Source organism: Loxodonta africana, chromosome 11 (assembly GCF_030014295.1).
Source record: "Loxodonta africana isolate mLoxAfr1 chromosome 11, mLoxAfr1.hap2, whole genome shotgun sequence".
Classification (NCBI taxonomy): Eukaryota; Metazoa; Chordata; class Mammalia; order Proboscidea; family Elephantidae; genus Loxodonta; species Loxodonta africana.
Window position 1 is genome coordinate 48,657,196 of NC_087352.1, and position 24,119 is coordinate 48,681,314.

At 37.5% G+C, this 24,119-nt stretch overlaps 1 protein-coding gene across 3 annotated transcripts in view; it reads right to left on the bottom strand.

The window, feature by feature from the left end:
* The window catches only part of MALT1 (MALT1 paracaspase), a 61,945-nt gene that overhangs the window by 7,416 nt on the left and 30,410 nt on the right, over window positions 1–24,119 (bottom strand). For 2 of the 3 annotated variants that reach the window (XM_003406281.4, XM_010586710.3), the window contains 9 exons: window positions 23,268–23,446; window positions 22,751–22,847; window positions 22,121–22,153; window positions 18,845–18,871; window positions 16,517–16,549; window positions 12,572–12,775; window positions 3,888–4,065; window positions 3,041–3,115; window positions 2,526–2,653 (listed from right to left, as the gene is read on the bottom strand). In XM_003406281.4, the coding sequence (XP_003406329.1) occupies window positions 2,526–2,653; window positions 3,041–3,115; window positions 3,888–4,065; window positions 12,572–12,775; window positions 16,517–16,549; window positions 18,845–18,871; window positions 22,121–22,153; window positions 22,751–22,847; window positions 23,268–23,446 (954 nt within the window). The remainder of the gene's footprint in view (window positions 1–2,525; window positions 2,654–3,040; window positions 3,116–3,887; window positions 4,066–12,571; window positions 12,776–16,516; window positions 16,550–18,844; window positions 18,872–22,120; window positions 22,154–22,750; window positions 22,848–23,267; window positions 23,447–24,119) is intronic. The other variant, XM_023543751.2, reaches the window with a different exon arrangement.

The window sequence follows — 24,119 nt, forward strand, 5'->3', positions numbered from 1 at the left end:
TAAAATATATATTTAAGAGTAAATTTAAAAAATACACAAAAGTACAGAAAGCTATCATTGAAGCCTATGAAGCCAATTCTAAGATTAAAAAAAAAAAAGGAAATAAATGTGTTGATACCACCTGTACACACAGCTAATGTGCCATCACCATCACTACCGCCCCTAGCACTGGAGGTTGCTGTTATCCAATGTAGTGTATATATTCTCACATGTATTTTTACTTTTTACCCACGATTAAACCGGCTGTTGCTGAGTTGATTCCAACTCACAGTGACCCTATAGGACACAGGAGAACTGCCCCATGGGGTTTCCAAGGCTGTAAATCTTTACAAAAGCAGATTGCCACATGTTTCTCCTGAGGAGCAGCTGAGTGCCTAACCACTGCACCACCCATGTGGAGATATTCCTAAATAGTAGGTGCCAACGTTTTAGGTTTCAAACTTAACCATAACATTGTATGCATGGTTTTGTAATGCCCTACTTTCTTTGAACACCTTTTAGATCGACACACATCAACTTAAGTTTCTATGACTATATCAAATTCTTTTGTATGAATTACAATTTATAATCTTACTTCTCTATGACAAACACTATTGGCAGTGGATTTCCTTGTACATGTCATCTAATGAGAATTTTAGGTATTAGCTAATTTATTCTCCAAACTGGCTGTACCAATTTATACCAGTAGCAATGTTTGTATTTGTTCCTGTTTCCCTACTTTGAGGCTACCTTTTGCTGTTACCCAACTTTAGTAATTTTTGCTAGTCAGATGGGTGTGTTAATAATATCCTGTTATTAAAATTTATATAACCCTGATCAAGGCTGTCCTGATCAGTACAAAAATTCAAAATCTTGGGTTACAGATCACAGCCTTAGCCTTATAACAGCAACCAATTTATATTTTGTTTCATTTGCATACAGTTGAAATTGGTAAGGTAGCTTTTTCCAACCGCTTGGCTTATGATCTCAGAATACTGTTTAATGAACAGATGCAAAGAGAAAAAAGGAGGAGTAGGAAATTGTTTCAAAGCTGGATAAACTATAAACAATTTCTTACCAAATACTTTTGCTCTTAACTACAAAAAACAAAAAAAAGGTCAGATATAAAGCACCCCAATCTGAAAATAAGTGCTAAATTTAAATTGTATTATCATAATATTGTTCAAGTTTTAGTTATTTTGCACAATTAGGTGGCCATTACACATGATGGGAATGTGTCTGGCATTGAATTGAGTAAACTACAGGTATACTGTAGTATTCCTTGCCTGGGCAATTTCAATTAAGTGGACATGGAAGGTCTGAGAAAGACTAGTGAAGTGCAAAACCTTTCTAACAAGTTTATATACTGGGATGGTGTTCACGGCCATGACAACTTGATATATATCATACCTTGGTAAGCACGCTTTTTATTGAGTTTTAAAATAGTTGAAGTACATTTTAAAATATGAAATTAGAATAAAACATATTTAGAGCCTCTGAAGCACCTTCATAGGTCTCAGTTTGAAAATAACTGACAGAGTCTGAAGGTTTTAAATTTTTCTTAGGCAGCAGAACCTTTTCTTCAAATGTGAGCTTAAACAGAAGCCCAATATGCAAGACAGATAAAAGCACAGCTTCTCTGATGGAAGCAGGAGGGTGAGAGGAAGCCCAGAGCCATGGCTGTCTATGTCAAGTGGGAAAGTGGTTAAGGCAAGGGATCGAGCTCAGATAGCTACACTGAGAAAAACATGAAACTAAGCAAATGTCACGGATGGCTGTTGGTGAGATTCTCAGGCATCTTATACTCAAACTGCCATCTCTGCAACATCCATGAAACTCTATTTCCTAGTGGTGCTAGTTTGCAAAACTGTTGCCATCTTTGGATATGGCTCATAAAATGGCAATTCAAAAAACCCACTGCAACCTACTGATGTAATAAGTACTTACTCAGCACCTGACACGAGTACAGCATTATGCCAGGCAAGCAGTGAAGCAAATGGAAAGAAATGAAAGACATGGTTGTAGACCTCAAGGATCATGCCCTTAAATCATTTATTTAGAATTTTAAAACCACTGGCTGAGGCTTATCAAATGCGGGGGGTGGTAGAGGGGGGAGAGAACCCAGCTTTCTGTACCGGGGCCTCAAAATTTCTGTGGTTTTCTCTCTCTGATCCCAGGAAAGACTGCTCACTGGACACCTTTTTTAGCAAACAAGTATACTGGGCAGCATCAAGGCACTGGGCATAGAAAGGAAGACAAGAATGCTGAGGAGTACACTTTGTTTATTTCACAACTGTGCTGGGGTCAGCCCTGGAGTCTAAGCAATGCTGCACAGACGGCTTGCGGCCAAATCCACAGGGAAGGAAGGAAGCAATTAAGCAGCAGAAGTGTTGCTGACATGATATAAAAAATTGGTGTTATAAAATAAATACTAATTCCAAACCTGCAAAATAACAGTAGGGATAAAATAATTATAAAACAGGGCACCCAAAATAGTTTTCTTTCCTTCACTCTTTCTGAGAAGTTCTCTCTATTTTTTATTTTACCTTCTGCAACTTCATCCAGCAACACAGTAATTTTCTTGTCTTCTAATAACCTATCTTTTAAAAATTTCATGAATATTCCATTTGCCAATCCAGAATGCTGGATTTCAAAAGCTTCTGCTCCTTGACACCTAAAAAAAACAGCAAAAGAAATTGCTAAAAAAGCAAACAGTTGCCGCGTGACAAGAATGAGAGCTTCCATAAACACCGATGAGTCTCATTCACTCCTCTACCTCTGGCGCGACATCCCTAAAGAGAGAGCTAATCTTAAAGCAGGAACAAAACGCTCTGGTGCTTTACTGGTATGAAGGTATCAAGGCAGTAAAAGATAAGGTTGAGTACTTAAAATTTTTCTATCAAGAATGTCAAGGAGTTAAACTGATGTCTGTTGTTGTCAGTTGCCATCAAGTTGATTCTGACTCATGGCAACCCCATGTCTATGGTTATTTCTAGGCCTCGTAATCTACCATAAAAAGAAGTCCTCAAAGAATAAAGGAATCTTCAACAAAGCTTCTTACGTGGCATATCCAAACACAATATTGGCAGTGACTTTCAGTGCATCCAAGATCGGAATGGTATCATCATAGTCATTTCTGGTGGGGAAAAAAGGGGGGAGGAAAGGTACAAATATGAAAAATTAAATGAGAATTTTCAGAAGAGCAGAAATGATAGCATAATGAAAAACATAATTTAATATACTGTTCCAGTATATATAATTAAAACTTATAGTAAAAATTTTCTACTCAGTTAAACACTATTGAAACAGAAGACAGTCATATCTTTTCTCTATAGCTTTAAAACCAGAGTTGTATTTGAACGCTAGCATTGAATTATGATGGGTAAATGCTGAACAAGCAAGATATAGTAAACCTGAGAAGCCATTATGGAATAATTATTGGTTCTATTCCTCAGTAAAATGATGGCAGACAACTGGAATCCAAACCTTCCAATACCTGCTTTACCCCTAGCTTTCTATATCTGCAAGACCAGAACTGACTAGGGTGATCAAGGCCCCAACTCTGTGTTTGTTCTGTTAGCCCTACGAGGAATAACTGGAGTAATTATTACAGACATCTAAAGGCATTTTAAAGAGTTAAATCCTTTTCTAGTACGAGTAAATACCAATACCCTTTAGTTTTCTACTTTTGTCTACGGCAAAATGGAAAAAAGTTAAAATAATTACATATACAAAGAGAAAACATATTTTCCTTTAGTTTCCTTCCTAATCAGTTTTAATCTATAATCTAAAATTACAAACTCAAGTGGTTCTTAGTTATTTCACAGGTTTGCCTTAGGTTTAATTCTTAAAGGCTGACATTTAACTACCTGTAACACACTTTGTTCAATATGGATTAGAAATTTTACCTTTTCCTACACATATCTAACAAGAACACATTGAGTCCAGTTTCTTTTTCTTGCATCAATTTCAGTATATTTTGCACACAGAGGCAATTTTCAGATCTGTATGGATTTGGAGCATCAACAGGGACCATAAAGCTGTTCCCAAAGTTTTCATAACCATGTCCTGCATAATATAATAATCCTGAAAATAAAAAGGATATATATATATTAATTCTAAATTGTACTCTGAACATATATGTAAGCACACAATAAAAAATATGATTTTCAAGTTGATACAAGGACATTTAAGAAATATCCAATTGTAAATGCAGTCCATGTTAACTTAATTTGCATTTAAAATTATTTTGGCAACAGTCAATTTAAGTGCTGCATTTTAAACGAACATCAAGATGCTGTTCTGAAGTATATTTTAATTATAAAAGTTATACATTTGTAACCAACGGTATAATATGGAATGCAATTTTATCTCATGATATATAAGAAAGAAGGTGGCTAGGACTTCTTGGCAGACTCATTTGTTTCCTCCATGAAACTAGGAGTCCCTGTACTCCTGGAACAGAGAAGGAGCTCGGTTTTAATGGATGAACAAATAAACACAATTCAGATGAATAACAACTGCAATATCAAGTGTAACAAACTTCATATGCATTTCCACACAATATTAGTTGTTGTTGTTGTTAGGTGCTGTTAAGTTGATTCCGACTCATAGGGACCCTGTGTACAACAGAACGAAACACTGGCTGGTCCTGCGCCATCCTTACAGTTGTTGCTATGTTTGAGCCCATCGTTGCAGCTGCTGTGTCAGTCCATCTCATTGAGGGTCTTCCTCTTTTTTACTAACCTTCTACTTTACCAAGCATTATGTCCTTCTCCAGGGGCTGGTCACTCCTGATAACATTTCCAAAGTATGTGACACGAAGCCTCCCCATCCTCACTTCCAAGAAGCACTCTGGCTGTACTTCCTCCAAGACAGACTTGCATATTCAATATTCTTTGTCGTCAATGAAATTCAAAGGCATCAATTCTTCTTCAGTCTCCCTTACTCACTGTCCAGCTTTTGCATGCATATGAGGTGACTGAAAATACCACGGCTTGGGTCAGGCCCTCCTTAGTCCTCAAAGTGACATCCTTGCTTTTTAACATATTTAAGAGGTCTTCTGCGGAGATTTTGCCCAATGCAATATGTGTTTGATTTCTTGAATGCTGCTTCCGTGGGCACTGATTGTGAATCCACGTAAAGTGAAATCCTTGACAACTTCAATCTTTTCTCTGTATATCATGTAAACTCTTGAGCCTGGTAATTTTGGTCTCAATGTTCTGGATATAACGAGTTCTTCTATGGTACTCCAAGTTTAACAGTAAAAGGCATTTAGATAGAGAAAACAAAAGCTCATCTACTGCAGTTATATACTAAGCTCGTAGCAGAGAATGTGGCTTTGAGCACTAAAGAAAACTTACTTCACTTGGTCCCAGAAGGCAGGATGCATGCCTTCTGTTTCTCCTGAACTTTATTAAAGTGAGAAAAGTGGTTCTTTCATAACAGCATTTCAGGTGAAATGACAAAATGGACATGACCATTGTATTCAGTATGGGTTTATTCCAGACCTCAAATGTGCACTGAATATTATCATGCAGGCACTGAGGGAAATGAAAAAGAAATGGAAAATGAAGTTCCTGTCCTCTAGGTGCTTGTAAGTCAGTTGGAGATTGGGGCACGTTCCTTTTAAATAATGAAAGTTAGCACATAATTAAATGCCATACATTATGTTATCAGGGCAACCATGTAGGAACTGAGTGTAGAGCAGAGAGAAATGTCTGCCTTGGGGGAAGGGGCAGAATGTGTAAAGGCAGCGAGATCATGAGGTACATTATAGGTGGGAGAAGAGATGCAAACATAGGTTGGGCCTGAGAATGACACCAACAGCAAGGAGATGAGCCCGGAAAGGAATTACATTTTAGTTGTAAATGAAAGTAAGAGTGCACACAGCTAGGGTTATGTTTTGAAAATCATGACAAAAGGAGTGGATTTAATTCAGTAAACAGTGATGATCAAGAAAGTGAAAAGACAACCCACAGGTGGGATAAATATTTGCAGATCACATATTTGACAAGAACAACTTGTATCCAGGATATATTCCTAGGTATCTATTCCAGAGAACTGAAACACGTTCATACAAAAGCACGTACATGAATGTTCGTACGCAGCAGCATTATTCCCGATATCCCAAAAGTAGAAACCCTAAGTGGCCCTCTGCTGACGGATAAACAAAATGTGGTATATCCAAAGAATGGAATGATAATCAGCCATAAAAGGGAATGAAGGACTGAAGCTACATCATGCATGAACCTTGAAAACATTATGCTGAGTGAAAGACGCCAAACACAAAGGCCACATACTGTATGATTACATTTATATAAAATGTGCAGGACAGGCAAATCCAGAGACAGAAAGTAGACTGGTGGCTGCGAGGGGCTGAGGGATTTAGGGGGTGTGAGGAGGGACAGGGTTTCTTTTGGGGGTCAGAAAAATGTTTTGCAATTAGGTAGCAGGGACTGAGGCACCATTTTATAAATATACTAAAAAACCACTGAATTGTATACTTTAGAATTTATACTTGTCTATTAAGTATTTAAGGAGTCCTGGTGGTGCAGTGCTTAAGCTCTCGAACCCACCAGCCATTCAGAGGCAGAAAGATGTGGCTACATCTCTATGAGTTGGAACTGACTTGACGGCAACGGGTTTGGCTTTGGTTTGGTTTTATTGATAAGAAAATTGAATTTAAAAAGATTAAGTGATCTGCCTAAAATCACATAGCTGATAGGTGTTTTGACTCCCATAGATAGTGTTTTTTCCTATTATATTAGAAACTATAATTCTCTTGAGAGCATAGGTCATGTTCTTTACTCTCTGCACTGCCCTCAGCACCTAACCCATTGCCATCTAGTTGAATTCCGACTCATAGTGACGCATAGGACAGCAGAACTGCCCCACAGGGTTTCCAAGGCTGTAATTTTTATGGGAGCAGACTGCTACATCTTTCTCCTGTGGAGTAGCTGGTGGGTTGAAACTACTGACTTTTCTGTTAGCAGGGGAGCACTTAAGCACCATGCCACCAGGATCATTTGCTCTTAGCACCTAGCATACTCCTTTTTCTGGGCTGTGGAGGTAATAGGAACTCAGTAAGTATTTATTAAACTGCATTAAATTAAACAGTGCAAATCAATCAGGACACAGACCTCGAGCACCTTCTAGAAATGGACTGACTCTTAACAGAAACGGTGCCATTTCTATGACTGGTATTACTTAGAGACAACCAACTAGAAAGCCTGGGTGTTGCTCCCATCATATCCTTTGACACATCTGGCTCCAGCCAGACCTCACTTGGGAGAAGAATTCTGAAGGTAGGCGTAGTCTCCACTCATTCATAGAAAAGCTAAGTGTGGTTACATTGCTGCAATGCTGTAGGCCTAGCCCAGCAACTGTTGAAATTAAGGCACTTAAAACAAAACACCTTTACTCCCCAAAAAATGATTCATGAAAATTAAACATTTTGTATCAAAGTCTGCATCCAAATTCTACTGAGGGGTGTCTTCGTTACCTAGAGCTGCTAGAACAGAAATACCACAAATAAATGGCTTTAACAATCTATTCTCTCAGTTTAGGAGGCTAGAAGTCTGTCTTAGTCATTTAGTGCTGTTGTAATAGAAATATCACAAGTGGATGGCTTTAACAAAGAGAAATTTATTTCCTCAGTCTAGTAGGTTATAAGTCCAAATTCAGGGCACTGGCTCCAGGGGAAGGCTTTCTCTCTCTCTTGGCTCTGGAGGAAGGTCCTCGTCCTTAATCCTCCCCTGGTCAAGGAGCTTCTCGGGCATAGGGACCTCGTGTCCAAATTACGCACTCTGCTCCTGGTGCTGCTTTCTTGGTGGTATGAGGTCCCCAACTCTTTGTTTGCTTCCCTTTCATCTCTTGAGAGATAAAAGGTGATATAGACCACACCCCAGGGAAACTCCCTTTACCTTGGATCAGGGAGGTGACCTGAGTGAGGGTGGCGTTATATTCCCACCCTAGTCCTCTTAACATAAAATTACAATCACAAAGTGGAGGACAACCACACGATATTGGGAATCATGGCCTAACCAAGTTGATACGCACATTTTTTGAGGGACATAATCCAATCCATGACAAAGTCCAATTTCAGGAAGCCAGCTCCAGGGAAAGGCTTTTTCTCTCAGTTGGCTCTGGGAGAAAATCCTTCCCATCAATCTTCCCCTGGTCTAGGAGCTTCTCAATGCACGAATCCTGGGTCCAAAGGATGCGCTCCGCCCCTGGCTCTTCTTGCTTGGTGGTAACCAGGTCCCTCCCTCTCCTCTCTGCTTGATCTTCTTTTATATCTCAAAAGAGATTGACTCAAGATAAACCTAATCCTGTAGATAGTGTCCTGCCTCATTAACAAAACGGACAGCTCACTCTCAAACAGGATCCTAACCATAGGCATAGAGGCTAGAGTTTATAACACAAAGCATAATTACATCAGATCACAAAATGGAGGACAACCACACTATACCAGGAATCATGGCCTAGCCAAGTTGACACATATTTTGGGGGACACAATTCAATCCATGACAAGGCCGGTTAAGTATTTTTACATAAAATAAACCAAAAAAACCAAACCCAGTGCCATCGAGTCGATTCCAACTCACAGCGACCCTATTACATACAATAGACTATTCCAAATCACTGTATTTTAAAATTTTCGCTTCTAGTACTGCTTATGCATTCAATTAACTATCCCATTATTTAAGGATTGATGGACACATTAGATATCTTGATAAATGGTAAAGAATTTAATATACTTAGGAATATACCACCACTACCCCAAGACTTATATACCACTTGCTACGTGGTAGGCCCTATTCTAAGAAAACACTTTATGTATATTACCTCATTTAATCTTTATAAAAGAGCCCTGATGGCACAGTGGTTAAGTACTCGGCTGCTAACAGAAAGGTCGTTTCAAATCCACCAGCTGTTTCAAGGGAGAAAGATGTGGCAGTCTGCCTCTGTAAAGGTGACAGCCTTGGAAACCCTATGGGGCAGTTCTACTCTGTCCTATAGGGTCACTATGAGTCGGAATCGACTTAAGAGCAGTGGGTTAACCCTATGAAGTAGGTAATACTCCCATGCCCTTTTTATAGGTGTAAAAAGCGAGACACCTAGAGGTTTAATAGCTTACCCAAATTCACACCACTTATACATGACAGAACCAGAATTTAGACACAGGTTAGATTGACCACCATGCTGTATCATATTGTGTCTCTAATCTATGCTGGCTTTCAAGTTAACTTTACTCTCAGGAAATAAAAATGTCAATGTTTCACTGCACTATACTATAGCTTTAAAGAACCCTTTTTTTTTTTTTTCAAGTGAAACCTCAGGCAGAACTTCAGCACATAAAAACAGATGCAAGCTGGGTTTCTCTAACTGAAGCCTGAAGTGGAATGCTAAAAAAAAAAAAACACTGCCGTCGAGTCTAGTCCAAATCCTTCACCTAAAGGTATAGAAAAGCTTGAAATACTTTGGTAGACAGGAAACTACAATAACAACAGCTACAATATTTTAAGCACCTTTAATGTGCCAAATAGAGGACTAATGATTTTATCTCATTTATTCCTTAACGACCCCACTAAGTTATTTCTATCCATTTTACAGATACTTTTTGGCTTAGAAAAGTTTCACACAGCAGAGAAGCCAAGATTTGAACTGGAGCTAGCTTACTCTAAGGCCCACTGCTTGACCACTGGGTACACTGGACTGAAATACACCTCTAGAGTAAGGTTTTCACCATGTTCTGACCAGACTCCTTTAAGATTCTTCCCCACAAGAGCACAGCTAAGCTGCAGCCAGCGATGAATATAGAAAGGCATTTGGTGAGCAGGGTAAACAGCAGGCCAAATAACTCTCTCTTTTCTAGCTATCTATGTGAGATACCTAGAAATCCTTAGCCTTATTTATCTTCAAGGACGTGTAGTATAAGGCAGTTATTTCTGTTCTAGTTCTTGTTTTTTTATGTTTACATACATTTAAAGGCGAATTACATCATCTTCTGTTCTACTGTTAAGTTTTACTTCTTTTATAAACTCATGAATTGGAGTTGACGTGATGGCAATGGTTTTTATAAATTTGTGGACAATACAATACAAAAGGACATAAACGGAATCCCTATGTTTTCTCCATCCAAAGTTGTTCATGCTGAAAATTCCTATGACTCTGTTCCTCCTGTCCCCAAACCACCACCTCAGGTAAAGACATAGCCAGAATGTGCTTCTTTACAACATGCCCTAAAAGCTCAAGCCTCTACCACACTTAACGTAGATGTGTCTGATGTTTTGGATATTCACAGTACTTCAAAATATAATGCAGCCACCCTGTTAAGACATGAATCAGCAGGATTTTAAAAAAAGTTTCTAGCTTTCTTAAGCTGCCATTTACTGTACTATGCCTCTTCACTCTGTACTCTGAAATGATGTTTTATGTTGGGGTAGGGTTCTGCCCAAGCTGAACTCTTTTCTTGCCACAACTTTTTGATATTCCTAGTTCTCTACCTTGCAGGAGCGATTAACGTTTTGATTTAAATAGCCAAAACAAAGGACTTAAAGCCAAGGTGATAATGTCAATAAGAAATGAGATTAAGTAATCAAGCAATACAGAAATCTAAATTGGTCAGTATTTTTTCCTTCCACCTCATTACTTCTGGTGAAGTTTTGGAAGATTGTTCTTCTTTTATAAAATGTTCAAGCTATCTTATTAACATATAAAAAAACCAAATAACCGAACTCGTAGCAGCCGAGTGGATTTTGACTCATAGTGACCCTATTGGACAGGGTAAAACTGTCCCACAGAGTTTCCAAGGAGCGCCTGGTGGATTCGAACTGCCGACCTCTTGGTTAGCACCCATAGCTCGCCATAGCTCTTAACCACTGGGCTCCTCTTGCTAACACAGGCACTTTAAAATTTGAGGTAAATTATACAATATAAAAATAATCACCTGATTCTAGACCGAAAATATAAACCAATTATCAAGGCAGCACACTTGTAAAGAATATTTTTTCATATTTTCATAAGAAGAATGGATGGATTCACCCATAGTCCCTCTGTAATACTCATAAGCAAAATGATGTTATTACAACATCAGCATAATAGTTGAAACCCTAAATTTGAGGTGTTTATCTTGTTAATTTCATTTATGTTACAACTATAATCCGTATTATTTAGATAAGTCACTCATTTAAATAAAAGATTTAAAGAATTTTTCCTATCCCAAGTATAACAGTGTGTTAAAACTTCAAAAAAAAATTTTTTTTTCATTAAAAATTTCACTTTGAGAATCATTAGCTATTCTACCAAGCTGTGCTACCATATCTAATTGTAAATAAAAAGGCTAACTTTAGGGATGATTAAAATAATTGAAAAGATATAAAAGCCAAATTAACACTTTTTGTTTATCACTTGCATGCCTAACAATAGGCCTGGAAATGTCACTTTCCTGGCAAAAGAAAGAAACTGGCAGTCGAGTCTTATTGCAAAACTCATGGGCAGGACAACCCCTGTGAAATACGGCCTCAGTGGGCTCGACAGCTGGCCTTCCCACAGCTGAGGTAATGCCCGTGGAAACAAATAAATCACCAAATAAATTACTACTGACAGCATATCCTGTCTCTTAAAAGTCTTTACCATGTGTGTCATGTTCTTAACGTCTTCGAATCAAAGAATGGGAAAAGCCATTAAAAATTGAGTGTTACATCTTTTGTGGAGTTGGGTCTTTAACTACACCTGCATAGAATTTTAGTTTACAAAATGTTTTCATATGCCTCACGCACCAATACTTCTTTGTTAAATTTTAGTTCTCACTAAAGACCAGAAAATACCATGCAACAATGAAAAGAAACCAAACATGCACAATGTGCACAAAAACACACAGAATGTGCACTGAAAGGTCCCACACATGTCTGCATACGCCCACACGGCAGTGTTTTTCCATATGTGAGTGAACACACACTTCCTACTTGGTCAGGCTTCGCTGCATTCAGCACCCTGCAGCTCTTCTAGTCAATCAAAAAAAAACAAAATCGAACCAACAGCCCCAAAACAAGACAGGTAAGAATTCTAATAAGAATGACCTTGTTTTGATAAGACACGTGAAAGTAAAAACTTTATGCTCATTAGTTATTCATATGGAACTATGAAAGGAGATCAAATCTGTTTTCGATAAGAAAAATAAAACAATTCAATTCAATACAATGTTGCTTATGTCATCTTACCTTTATCTGATTTTCAACTCTTGTACAATTAAAAGAACCAAAAACCCACTGCTGTGAATCTATTCTGACGCAGGGACCCTACAGGACAGAGTAGAACTGCCCCACAGGGTTTCCAGGCTGTAATCTTCATAGAAGCAGACTGCCATATCTCTCTCCTGCAGAGCGGCTGGTGGGTTTGAACCACTGACCTTTAGGTTTGCAGATGAGCACTTTAACCACTGTGCCACAGGGCTCCTTAATTAAAAGAGCAGTGGTTAATTTTAAAAAATTTTAAAAAGGAGACTTGGACTATGCAACGGTTAGGTATTTAATAATACCGAGACGATTTGAGAGAGTATATATTAAAAAAGCAAAGATTCTCTCACCATATACTCCTCTGTCTAAAAGCAGCAGGAACTCATCCACGGCACTGCGCATCTCAGATTCAGTAAGATCCAGCAACGAGACGACTTTGAAATCTAGCTGTCTTAACAAGTTGGTCAATTCATACACATCCACCAAAGGAGCTTTAAGTTTGGGGTGCTCCCAGTAGTTCATATTTCCTATCAAAAGAGCAACCTTGTCCTTTGCTGTTTGAAAATAAATAAAAGAACATAAAGATTAAAATAAAGAAGTATCATTATAATACAAAGGTACAAAGTATGTTTTACCGATAATATTTTCTTACTACTCGGTTTCATTTTAGAACTATTTTTTAATGTAGCAGACCAATACACTGAGGAAACTCAAACAAATGAAATTAAACTTATTGATGCTTTTGAGAACCAGGCAAAGGATATCAGCTGTATATGAAGCAAAATGGCAGCTAATATTAAAGTAATACTTTTACTGAATTACAACGAAAAAATAGAATATTCAACTAGACTTTCAGAGCAAATTTAAACAAGAGATGTGTGAAGTTGGGTTCCCATCACATTAGGTTCTATTTCGCTGAGAATGGAAAAGGTTGAACACAAAGAAATGCCAAAAAGAGGGATGGGGACAGGAAGAACTCACATCAGAGCAAGTAAGGGAACATGCCAAAGATGAGAGAAGAGCAGGAACTTAACAAGTACTGCATTTTTTGTTCTTTGCAGTAGCCCAGTAGCTCTTTAAAAAAAAAAAAGTTTCCCATCTTGATGAGGTGCATCTACCTTAGGGATATGTGGAGACTTTCTGTATGGATGTCTTAGCAGTTCATTTTCTGACCTTAGTGCATTGAGACTTCAAACAAAGAACGTATGTTCTGAGACAGACAGGACAGACAGCATATCTATCTGTAAAGGGCAAAAACAGCCACACCTCCAGAGCTATGCCTTGAAAAGTACCAGCTCGTTTAATCAGGTGTATAGCCTGTTCAAAAAGAGTTATGGAAAGCTGGACGTAGCTTAATGTTTAAGAGGTCTTCAAAATTGCACCCTTGCTAGCCTGGGGTGGGGTCAAAGGTCAAAGACTTGAGACCACCCCACAATCATAACTATCTTTTTTTTCTTGAGTATCGGTGGTGGGCTCTGCGCAGAACAGGTCATGGTATAAACTGGTGATGAAGACACTGGGAAGTAGTGGAGATGGTGTAACCAGAGCACCTGGGAGCAGCAGCCCAGTGGCTGGAGAGCCACACTGGGTAGCAGTGCAGGCCACCTCCTCTGCCACAGGCCAGGGCATGGTGTCCCGCCCTGTCACAAAGTGCTGTTAAGTGGTTATGTATAAATTATTATGAATGCTACTCTTACCATGCTGAAATAGGCATAATCTCATTGTTGGCTTGGTGTCTACAATATGTAATATACGTAATTTGCGATGTTCTGAATTACTAAGATTATGAAATTTCACAAAAAAATCTCTGAATTTTTCAAATTGGCTTTGCACAGAATACTTAGGTCTAATGTTAAAAAAAACAAAAACAAAAAACTAGCATCAACTCAAAACTTGTGACTCTCAAAATGCCGGAAAACCCCTAAAGGTGAAAAGTCTTAATACTTTTGACATGGTATTCTATGTTCACAATTGCCTATTCTTATGGATATACACATTTTAGATAAAAATGAAATGACACGTAAGCCACATCCTTAGTCCAATAAAAGTCACTCCACGTCCTATATAAACGGTAATCTTTTCTTTTATCCAGAAGAAAAAGTCAATTATCAAGACCATTTAATATACTGGGAGCCCTGGGTTGGCTGCTAACCAAAAGGCTGGCAGTTCTAACCCACCCAGAGACTCTGTGGGAGAAAGGATTGGTGATCTGCTCCTGTAAATATTATAGCCTAGAAAACCCTATGGGGCAGTTTTGGTCTGTCACATGGGGTCTCTATGAGTCAGAATCAACTCCACGGCACCCAACAACAACATTTAATATGTAAGGAAATTTAGACATAAAGCTTCTACTATATTGCCTTTGGCTATTCTCAATGAAAAAAGTTGAGTATTCAGGACGAATTTCAACAGGTGGCAGTATATGTTTCTGCTCTTAAAGTAGTCCTCCAAAATAAATTACAAACTTAACGTCACTTGTATTTTGTTTTTCTTTCGTAAAGTTTCTTCTATAATAAATTAGATATGTACTTACACCAAAGAACCCACTATATCAAAGTTGGTAGCTGGCTAATCTACAGAAGGAAAATCTCAGTGCATGTTTTGGTTGAGTACATCAACTCTATCAGAGATCAGATCCAACCCTCACAGAGTGACCAATTCCGTTCAATCTGCTTGGTGCCAGAGGGGGGAGTAAGAACCTGCAGTGCCTCTGGCTCACACCACTGTAGCTCAAATGACAGCTCTGAAGCAAGAGCTCCCCAAAGGTACTCAAGTAGAAAAGTGCTTGCAAATCATAGTATACCCTCTCCCCCACCTTGGTGGAATACTATGATAATTTAATCCTAATATACAACCTATGCTAACCAAAAGGTTGGCAGTTCAAATTCACCAGGCACTCCTTGGAAACTCTATGGGGCAGTTCTACTCTGTCCTATAGGGTCGCTTTGAGTTGGAATCAACTTGACAGCAATGGGGGTGATACATCCTAGGCTAAATTTTATCAGCAGAAAACAATTATAAGTATGCAACAGAAAAAAATCACTGGGTGTGTTTGGGAAAAATAAGAGCAACATCAGCAACCCCCAAAATAACCTAGCTGTCGAACTAAGTGTCATGACAGGTTTCTGCTACTATCAATTCTTTTTCATTGGTTTTGATATCTATTTGGGAAAGAAAACTTGGTATATCCGTTTGCAGATTGCGTAGGTTTAACAATTTGAGAACCACATGACTTAAAATGTGGCAGTAGCTGCCTATAACTCTTTTAAAAAATTTTCCCCAATGATAATTTTTAATAGCTAGTTCCTAAGAAGTCTTAGAACATTTTCTTAAATTTAATGACAAAAAAAAACAAAAAAGGTGACGGATAATCTTACCTTGCTCAATCTACTTGTAACACAGTTCCTGGATAGGTAAACTGCGGAGGTTTTAGAATAGAGAAGCAGATGGCAGTGGTTGAAGGAAAAGATGACAAAGACCTATTCCAGGAAATCAGTTGAAGAAAGGGAAAGGAAAAGCCAGACTTTAGAGAAAGCAACAGTGAAAGTTGAATCTGGGGAGATAAGAGTGAGGAATCAAAGAAAACTTCAGAACTTGGCAACTATATAAGCAATTTATGATGGTTTTCAAGTGATAAATGGAATAAATTTTCTGTAGAAAAACATTTACTGTAAGAGCCACCCACAGCTTCTCCAACTCAAACCATTTATTGGAAAAAGGAAAAAAAATGCCACTTGATTAGGCAGTATAATAATGAAACCATTTCAGAAAGATAATTTAACTAAATGATCCCAGATATCCTCCAAGCTTAATGCAATGTATTGGTTACGTTGGTACAGTGTTAAATCATTAATTCCATGTCTAATTATTATAATAATGTTATTCATATTATCTGAAGTTATTATTCATAAGCACCTAGAAAAGGGGCCTCGCATTATAAGATGTACATATGTAATATGTATAATAGCACATATCATAGGGTTGGGCCCCTTTCTAGGTGCTATGTAAGTATTTGTTGGAATCCCTGGTGGTGTAAACAGTTGATGCACTTGGCTGCTAATTGAAACGTTGGAGGTTCAAGTCTACCTACAGGTGCCTCGGAAGAAAGGTGATCTACTTTCAAAAAACAAGCCACTGAAAACCCCATGGAGCACAGTTCTATTCTGACACACATGGCGTAGCCATGAGTCAGAATCAACTCCACTGCAAATGGAAAGAAAAAATCACTTATGGATTCCCTCAGCTCTGACTGAGAAAATGGAGCTATGGATCATGTAATTTAAAGTTTTACTCACCCAAGGGTTGGTCAGTGGTTTGGTCTCTATTATCTATAAAATGATAAAAATGTAAAAAAGATGTTATTATCCATGATACAAATATCTTCAGGGTTAAATATATATGGAAAATAACAAACAATAACATTGGTGGTGTAACTGAAACACAGAACATGGTTTCTAATAGCAAATTTGCAAACAATTTTAAGGTTTTCAGACACTTGACAAAAACATAAACATGGATGGAAGAGTTGGAATCAAGGCAGGGAAATTCCTTTGGAAACTGCTAACACAGCTTGGGGAAGTAACAGTCCTTGACATGCCAGGTAGAAATTACAGTCTGAAAATGGTGGTGGTGGTGGTAGAGGACCGCAGCAGCAGCATACCCAGTACCCCATAGCGGTTAATGTTTACTGAATGCCTGCCTGGAACTATTCTATGTGCTTTACATAGAACCGATGTAACTAATCCTCACTCTACCCTATGAGGTATGGGCTATTATTACCTCCATTTTACAGTGAGAGAGGTTAAGTCACTTGCCTAAAGGTATAAGTAGCAAATCTGGGTTCCAACTTAAAACCAAAAAAATCAAACCCATGCTTGTTGAGTCAATTCAGACTCACTGTGACCCTATTCCAGAGTCCATGTTTTTCACTACCTGCTATATATGAAATGAAATACCTTCTGCCCAGGAGCACCATCCAGGAAGAGATGCAGAGAAAGACCTCTGTCTCCTAGTATAGACAGGTGCCTTGTCTGCATTTTTAGTAATATAAATGCTACTGGAGCCTATTAAAAGCTTTCCTCACACATCATTTGTGTAAAACTCAAACTGTGGAGTATCTCTGGGGAGTAAGAAGATAATCAAAGAGGGAGCCATGAAAATTTTAGAAGCTTAATGGTGGCTGTAGGGAGCCCTGGTGGCACAATGGTTAATTAAGCACTAAGCTGCTAACTGAAAGGTCGGTGGTTCGAATCTACCAACAGCTCCACAAGAGACAAGACCTGGCGATCTGCTCCTGTAAGGATCACAGTCTAGGAGACCCTCTGGGGCAATTCTACTCCGTCCTACAGGGTACCTGTGAGTAGTTGTTTGCAAAAGTTTTTCTGAAATAGTGTTTCACAATGTTCACTGAAGAAAGACAAGAAATAACAGACACACTTTAGACAAGTTCTACATAAAGCACATAGAATAGTGCCAGGCAAGCATTCAGTAAACGTTAACCACTATGCTGCTGCTGCTGTCATCCACCACCCCCACCATTCTCAGGTTATAATTTTTACTTGGCATGTTAACCAGACCAAGAGGGACAATTAGTCACATTTCTAGGGTGGCTCCCACACTAGACAGTTTTGGGTGTTTGGGACAAGCCTCACTGAGGCATCACCTGAACCCTAGGTTGCTAGGAGAGGGTATACTGGTAATAGTGGCTTTCTGGTTTGTCTATTTTGCTTGTATGTAATTAGTACAGCCCAATCATCATTCACAATAATACATTTTTCTTAACAAAAATAATTGTGTGAAGCTAAGTGAACTAGCTGTGGTGCAAAAATAATGAGAAATGACATGCAGAGTAATAAAAGGCATCTCAGCAAACATTGCACAACACAACTACCTTAATCTACTCTGTAAAGTTTTATTTTTGGATACTGTTACAGGTTCCATCACTGTCTTTCAGAACGCCCGTGACTTAAACTGACATCCTCTCTTTATGTAGGCTGAGTACCCTCAAAATTGATAGGCCTTTTATCTCAGTTAAAGGCTCTTCCTTTAGCTTGTTTAGAAATTGCTGATTATAATCGGCTGAGAGACTTCTGAACACCCGCTCCAACTCCATCTGTCAGCCTCTTAGTGCTCACTGACCAACTAGCTGTCTGTATGGCACCAACTGTCCTCACTAACACACTTCACGTCTGATAAAGACACTCTGCCCGACAAGTTCAGATATGTTCGATGACTGAGCAACTGAGAACAAGGCTCCAAGGGTCGTGCCTGTTCAGAAATGTTATGTTGACACTCTTATCAAAGGCTGTCTTGTCTTTCAAATTAAAAAACTTGCAGTTTCCCCATTTTCTTTTTATGATATAGTCATACACGATGATAAAAAAATACATGATGTTTTATGTTGCCCAGTATCTCTTTCTACCCTTACAGCTTTATAATCTACAATATTTTTAGTCTTTTCACTTGCATAAAATTGCACATAATCTATGTAATAATTTTAACACTAAATTACGATAAAACAAAAAAAACTACTACTATTACTATAGCAAAAGAATATCTATAGTATTTTTTGCCATTCAATAACTTAAAAATCTCAAACTAATTTTTATGTTTGTATTACTCACCAGGATGCCCAGGATTATTTAATTCATCTAAAATGAAGTAAGAGAAAACAGATCAATCTAATAGCACAAAGAAGAATCATCATCCAAGAATTAGTTTGAACTATTAAGTCATGTTATCATGTTTTACCAGTTTAGGATTTTTCAAATGCTTTAAATGAGAGCCATGCAAATACTGAATAGGAAAGGATATGTTGTAGATGTTATTTAAGACTTCTAAGCTACTACTGTTTTCTTTAAATGACAAAAGGCTGAATAAACTCATCATTTGTTCAAAGTTTCAGATATTCTGGCCAATTATGGGACAAAAACAGTAAGTGAGCAGGCTTGTCTGCAGTCTACACTATAAAAAAAAATTATAAGCTTCTTCAAATTAGCTGTTGTTGTGTACCACTGATTCCAGCTCACAGCGACCCTACAGGACAGACTAGAACTGTCCCACAGGGTTTCCAAGGCTATAATCTTTATGGAATCAGACTGCCACATCTTTCTCCCATGGAGTCACTGGTGGGTTCGAATTGCCAACTGAGCACTTAACCACTGTTCCATCAGGGCTCCTTGAAACTAGTTAACTATCTCAAATAATCTTTATTTTAAATAAACTTTTAAGATTTACAGAATTACTAAAGACAGTACAGAGAGTTCCTACAAACCCCATACCTAGTCTCCCCTATTATTAACATCTAAAAAAAAGAAAAAAAAATTTTTTTTTTTTTAGTTAGTATGGTACACTGGTCACAATTAATGAACCAATACTGATACACTATTATTAAATAAAGTCCATACTTTATTCTGAATTCTTTAGTTTTTCCCTAATGTTGTTTTTCTGTCCCAGGACCCCACATTATATTTAGTCCTCCTGTTTTCTTAGGCTTTTCTTGGTTATCAAAGTTTCTCAGACTCTTCTTGTTTTGGCAATCTTGACAGTTTTGAGTAGTACGGGTCATGTACTCGATGGCAACGGGTAATGCGGTCATGTACTTGGTAGAATGTCTCTCAATTGAAATGTGTGTGATGTTTCTATCATGGCTTCAAATAATAATAATAATAATAATAATAATAAAAAAAACCCAATGCCATGGTGTTGATCCTGACTGACAGTGACCCTACAGGACAGAGCAGAACTACCCCATAGGGTTTCCATGGCTGTAAATCTTTACAGAAGCCAACTGCCACACCTTTTTCCCACCTGTCATGGTTAGATGGGGATAATGTGTTTTGGGGAGCCAGAATTGTGTACACCCCCCCATGGCATAGGTAGATTAATCTACAGCCCTGTAGCTTCAAAAAAACAATGGAGCTTACCAATTTTATATTAAGACAGAATATTTAATATTTGAAAAACACATGTTAAATCATAAAACTCCTCTCCTGAAACTTTTATAGAAACTACATTTGTGAGACATCTTATCGTAGCTAAAGCACAGATAAAATGATCTAAACAAATATCCATGACAGTATAGTCATTTTCTGCTTTTGCAAATTTTATGAAGTTAAAAATAAACATTAAGAGTAAATGGGAAATATACTACTATTTATAAAATGTTATGCAGGAACTTCAGTCTTACATGCAATATAAAATCAATTAAAGAATGGTATCAACCAGAGTACAGTGTTTATGTGCAATTTCTTAGCCCTTCAGTTTTACACAGTGCATTTATTGCCAGAGGTTGCTTCGTACATTTAGATTCTTGTCGCACTCTGCATTCCATTCTGGGGTATCCCCTCCTGGGGCCTCCTAAATGACTTTTAAGAATTTGCATATGGGTACTCACCATTACAGATATCATACAGCATATTTTCAGTACCCTAAAATTTCCCTGTGGTTCACCTATTCAACAACTTCCTCCCTTGATCAAATATCTTTAACAAAATATATAAAATGAAATAGAGAACATTATGTTCTATAGGTAAAAAAAGTTATCAACGTAGACCACTGTTCATACTATGTGACATACCACCAACTATAAACCATCTCTTAAATTTGTGGACTGTTTTAGAAAGTTGGATCTAATTTTTCCATCTAAAATTTTGGAGTAACTTCATAGTCTGCTTTTCACTTCAAGTGTTCTGAACAGATTTATTTGAAAATTACTGATCAGTAGTGTGTCTACCAAGTGAAGATTACACAGAGAGCCTTGCAGGCACAGAAGCACCTCAAGGTGGTTATTTACCCTGCCCTCATCCTGAAGCCAAACAGCAATGAAAGAGTTTATAGTTATTCTTAGAAGTCTTCAATGTTAGAGAGTTTTAAAAATCATGCAATTAAACAAAAGGAGTAAGAGAAGGAAGAGGAGTTTGGTTAGGGTTCCCTTATGTGTGGCTAAGATCACAGGCTTGAGAAACCCGGCCCCTCTTAATTGCTAGGGAATTCCTGTTCATAACAATGTATTAGGATCAAAACAGTAATCATAGCATTTCAAAGTGATACCATAGAGATATGAAGGGCAGGAAAACCAGGAAACACAAGACTTAACACTGTTTTCTTACTTTATCCAAATAGGTCCTAAGGTTATATAATAGTGTAAAGAGGCAGAGACTGAAAAAAATACTTTGCTATCCACAAACCTAATTTTGGAAAACAATGTGCTATGACACTAAGGAAAGGTAGTTTAGGTTTTAAAATCATTCATTATAGTTGAGGTACAATGCTTTGGTTGATTGAAACAAATGAGAAGTTTTATGTCGAAATGGAATTTCACTTCTCTTTACATATAAGGTAAAGGTGACAAGGTAGATTAATCTTGTTTGGAGTTTCAATAAAAATAATGGATCTTATTAATTTTATATTAAAACAGAATATTTAATATTTGATAAAAATACGTGCTGAATAATGAAACTCCTGCCCTGGCTTTTACGGAAACTATATTTGCATTTGAGGCATCATATCATGGCTAAAGGACAGATAAAATCATCTAAACAAATACACGTATGACAGTGTAGCCACGTATTTTTTATGCAAATTTTATGAAGATAAAAACTAACATGAAGGATAAATTGCAAATGGTCAGTATTCATGAGATATTACAGAGGAACTTTATTCTAACAAGCAATAGAAAATCAATTAGAAATGGTTATCTTAATAGTGTATCAGTTTAATAGTATCTGTGGCAATTTAAAAAACTTCAAAAATTATGTAGATACGATATCCTTCAATCGAGATCATTTCCCATAGCTAGTATTTTTTCCATCCCTGCAGTCAGTAAACTAGAGCGCTCCAGGGATCCCGAGATAACCAGCATGCAGGTATTTGGTTTTGAAACCAATGGATTACGCTACCTTCAGTGCACTCCACTGCCTCATCTGTTCGTCCTTGTTTCAGAGAAAACAAATTTGAATATATTGTAATTCAGTCTCAGGAAGGGGCAGCCGTTAAGCAAACAGAGAGACAAATACCACAGAAATATGGCAGCAAACTGACATATGCATCAACATCTCCTACCAGTATCAACATTACTATAAACTTATTACACTTAAATAGAACAAACGCCCACGTTATGCAGTTCATAACGGAGGCTGTTGATACATAATCAAATCTTCCTTTATATGTTGGTGATATTTGTTTTTAAAAAATGTTTTATTAAAAATCTTTTTCCACTAAATCAAGTATTTCTTTTAACAGCTAAAGCTTTAAAGAATAAATTTTTTGCCATAAATTTAAAAAATAAGTTATGAAACTGAAAAATAACTAAAATAATCTAATTAAAATAGCTATTCTTCCGGTTCTTTTTGTTCTTTGTATGTAAATCTAGATTAATTTACCATGCATTCTCTCAAATTTCTGTATAAACAATATAACCCCCGATACTTAACACATAAAAGCACAGCTAAATAGCGCTGCTTAAATGTTTCCCTTTACGTAGTTAATAATCTATTCCGTTTGTTGGAACACTGAGTACTGCTGCTTACCTACGATGATTTCTACCTTCCTGCTATCTTGTGTGTCTCGATCATTATACACACGACACCAGTAGGTTCCCTGATGTTCCAGGTCCACACACGGCACCTACATCAATATCAGAACATGTACACATTTCTTCTTCAACGTGAATTCAAATTGGCTTGGAAAAAAAGCTATTTTGTGTAAAACAAAGCATAAAATTTCATAAGGCTTTAGACAGTCTTAGATTATTTCCACTCATTAGGTTAAATATTAGTAAGCAAATGATATAATGACTCTTACTGCGGTGAGTATGGTGCGATACTATCCGACATTTTCAGTAGAAACCCTTAGATGGGAGCTGATATTGAGTTCTAGAACTTCAGCAAATGTAACAATCATTATTATATAACAAGGGCCTAGAAATAAAACTGAGAACATTAAAACCCCTCAAAGAATATTAGTTTCAATCCTCACCATAAATTTCAATTGTACCATTTATTTTACATATTAAAACAAGCAATACCCAGAAAATGAACTTCCTACCACGTAGAGCTTTTTCGTCTCCTGCATTAACAGGGAGTCGTTTCTGAACCACTGGTAGTGAGGAATAGGGCTTCCAACAGCAACGCACTGCAAGATCAGCGTCTTGCCTGGCCTCAGCCTTTGGGATGTTGGCTCAACACAGATTTGCAACTTGGATTCAGATACACCGTCCCCACTTCCTTAAGTGAAAAGAAAAATATGATTGCAAAAATAAAATCTCTAGGTAAAAAGTAAGAACAATTTCTCCCTTGAATTAGGAAAAAAAAGACCTGTTCTCAAGTACACCTTTCGTTTTTTACAATCTATTATATCATCTTCCAAACTGTGTTCCAGGAGACAGTAGTACTCCCAGAGATGTTCTGGATAAAAGGATTCTGTAGACAAACAGGTTTAGAAAATTCTGGGTTACACAAGGGTGAACAGACTTCTTTAGTGAGGAACTTCTCAGAGCTTTCCAAGTGTTAATGTATGGTGTGAATTTAAGAGAGGAAAACAGTCCAAGTGTTTCCCGAACAAATTTAGCCACAGAATCTTTTTTGTAGGGGCAAACAACATATTAACATCTTGAGTAATATTCACCTTCAACACAAAACAGCTCTATGCTCTCTTCTTTGATTTAACTTGGCTTACTGAAATAAACAGTTTCATTGTCAGCACTGAATAAATATGGATGGGTTCTCTCTCACATTTCTTCTCAAGGCAGATATCAGAATTCATTTATTAAATGCTCCTTTATTACTCTGATAGTTTCTTGAGGGAGCAGGGCATGATAATTTTATGCATTCCTGAGTTTCCAGCATGAAATTCGGTGTCTAACACATTCAAGTGGTCAGTAAATATTTGTGGGATGAA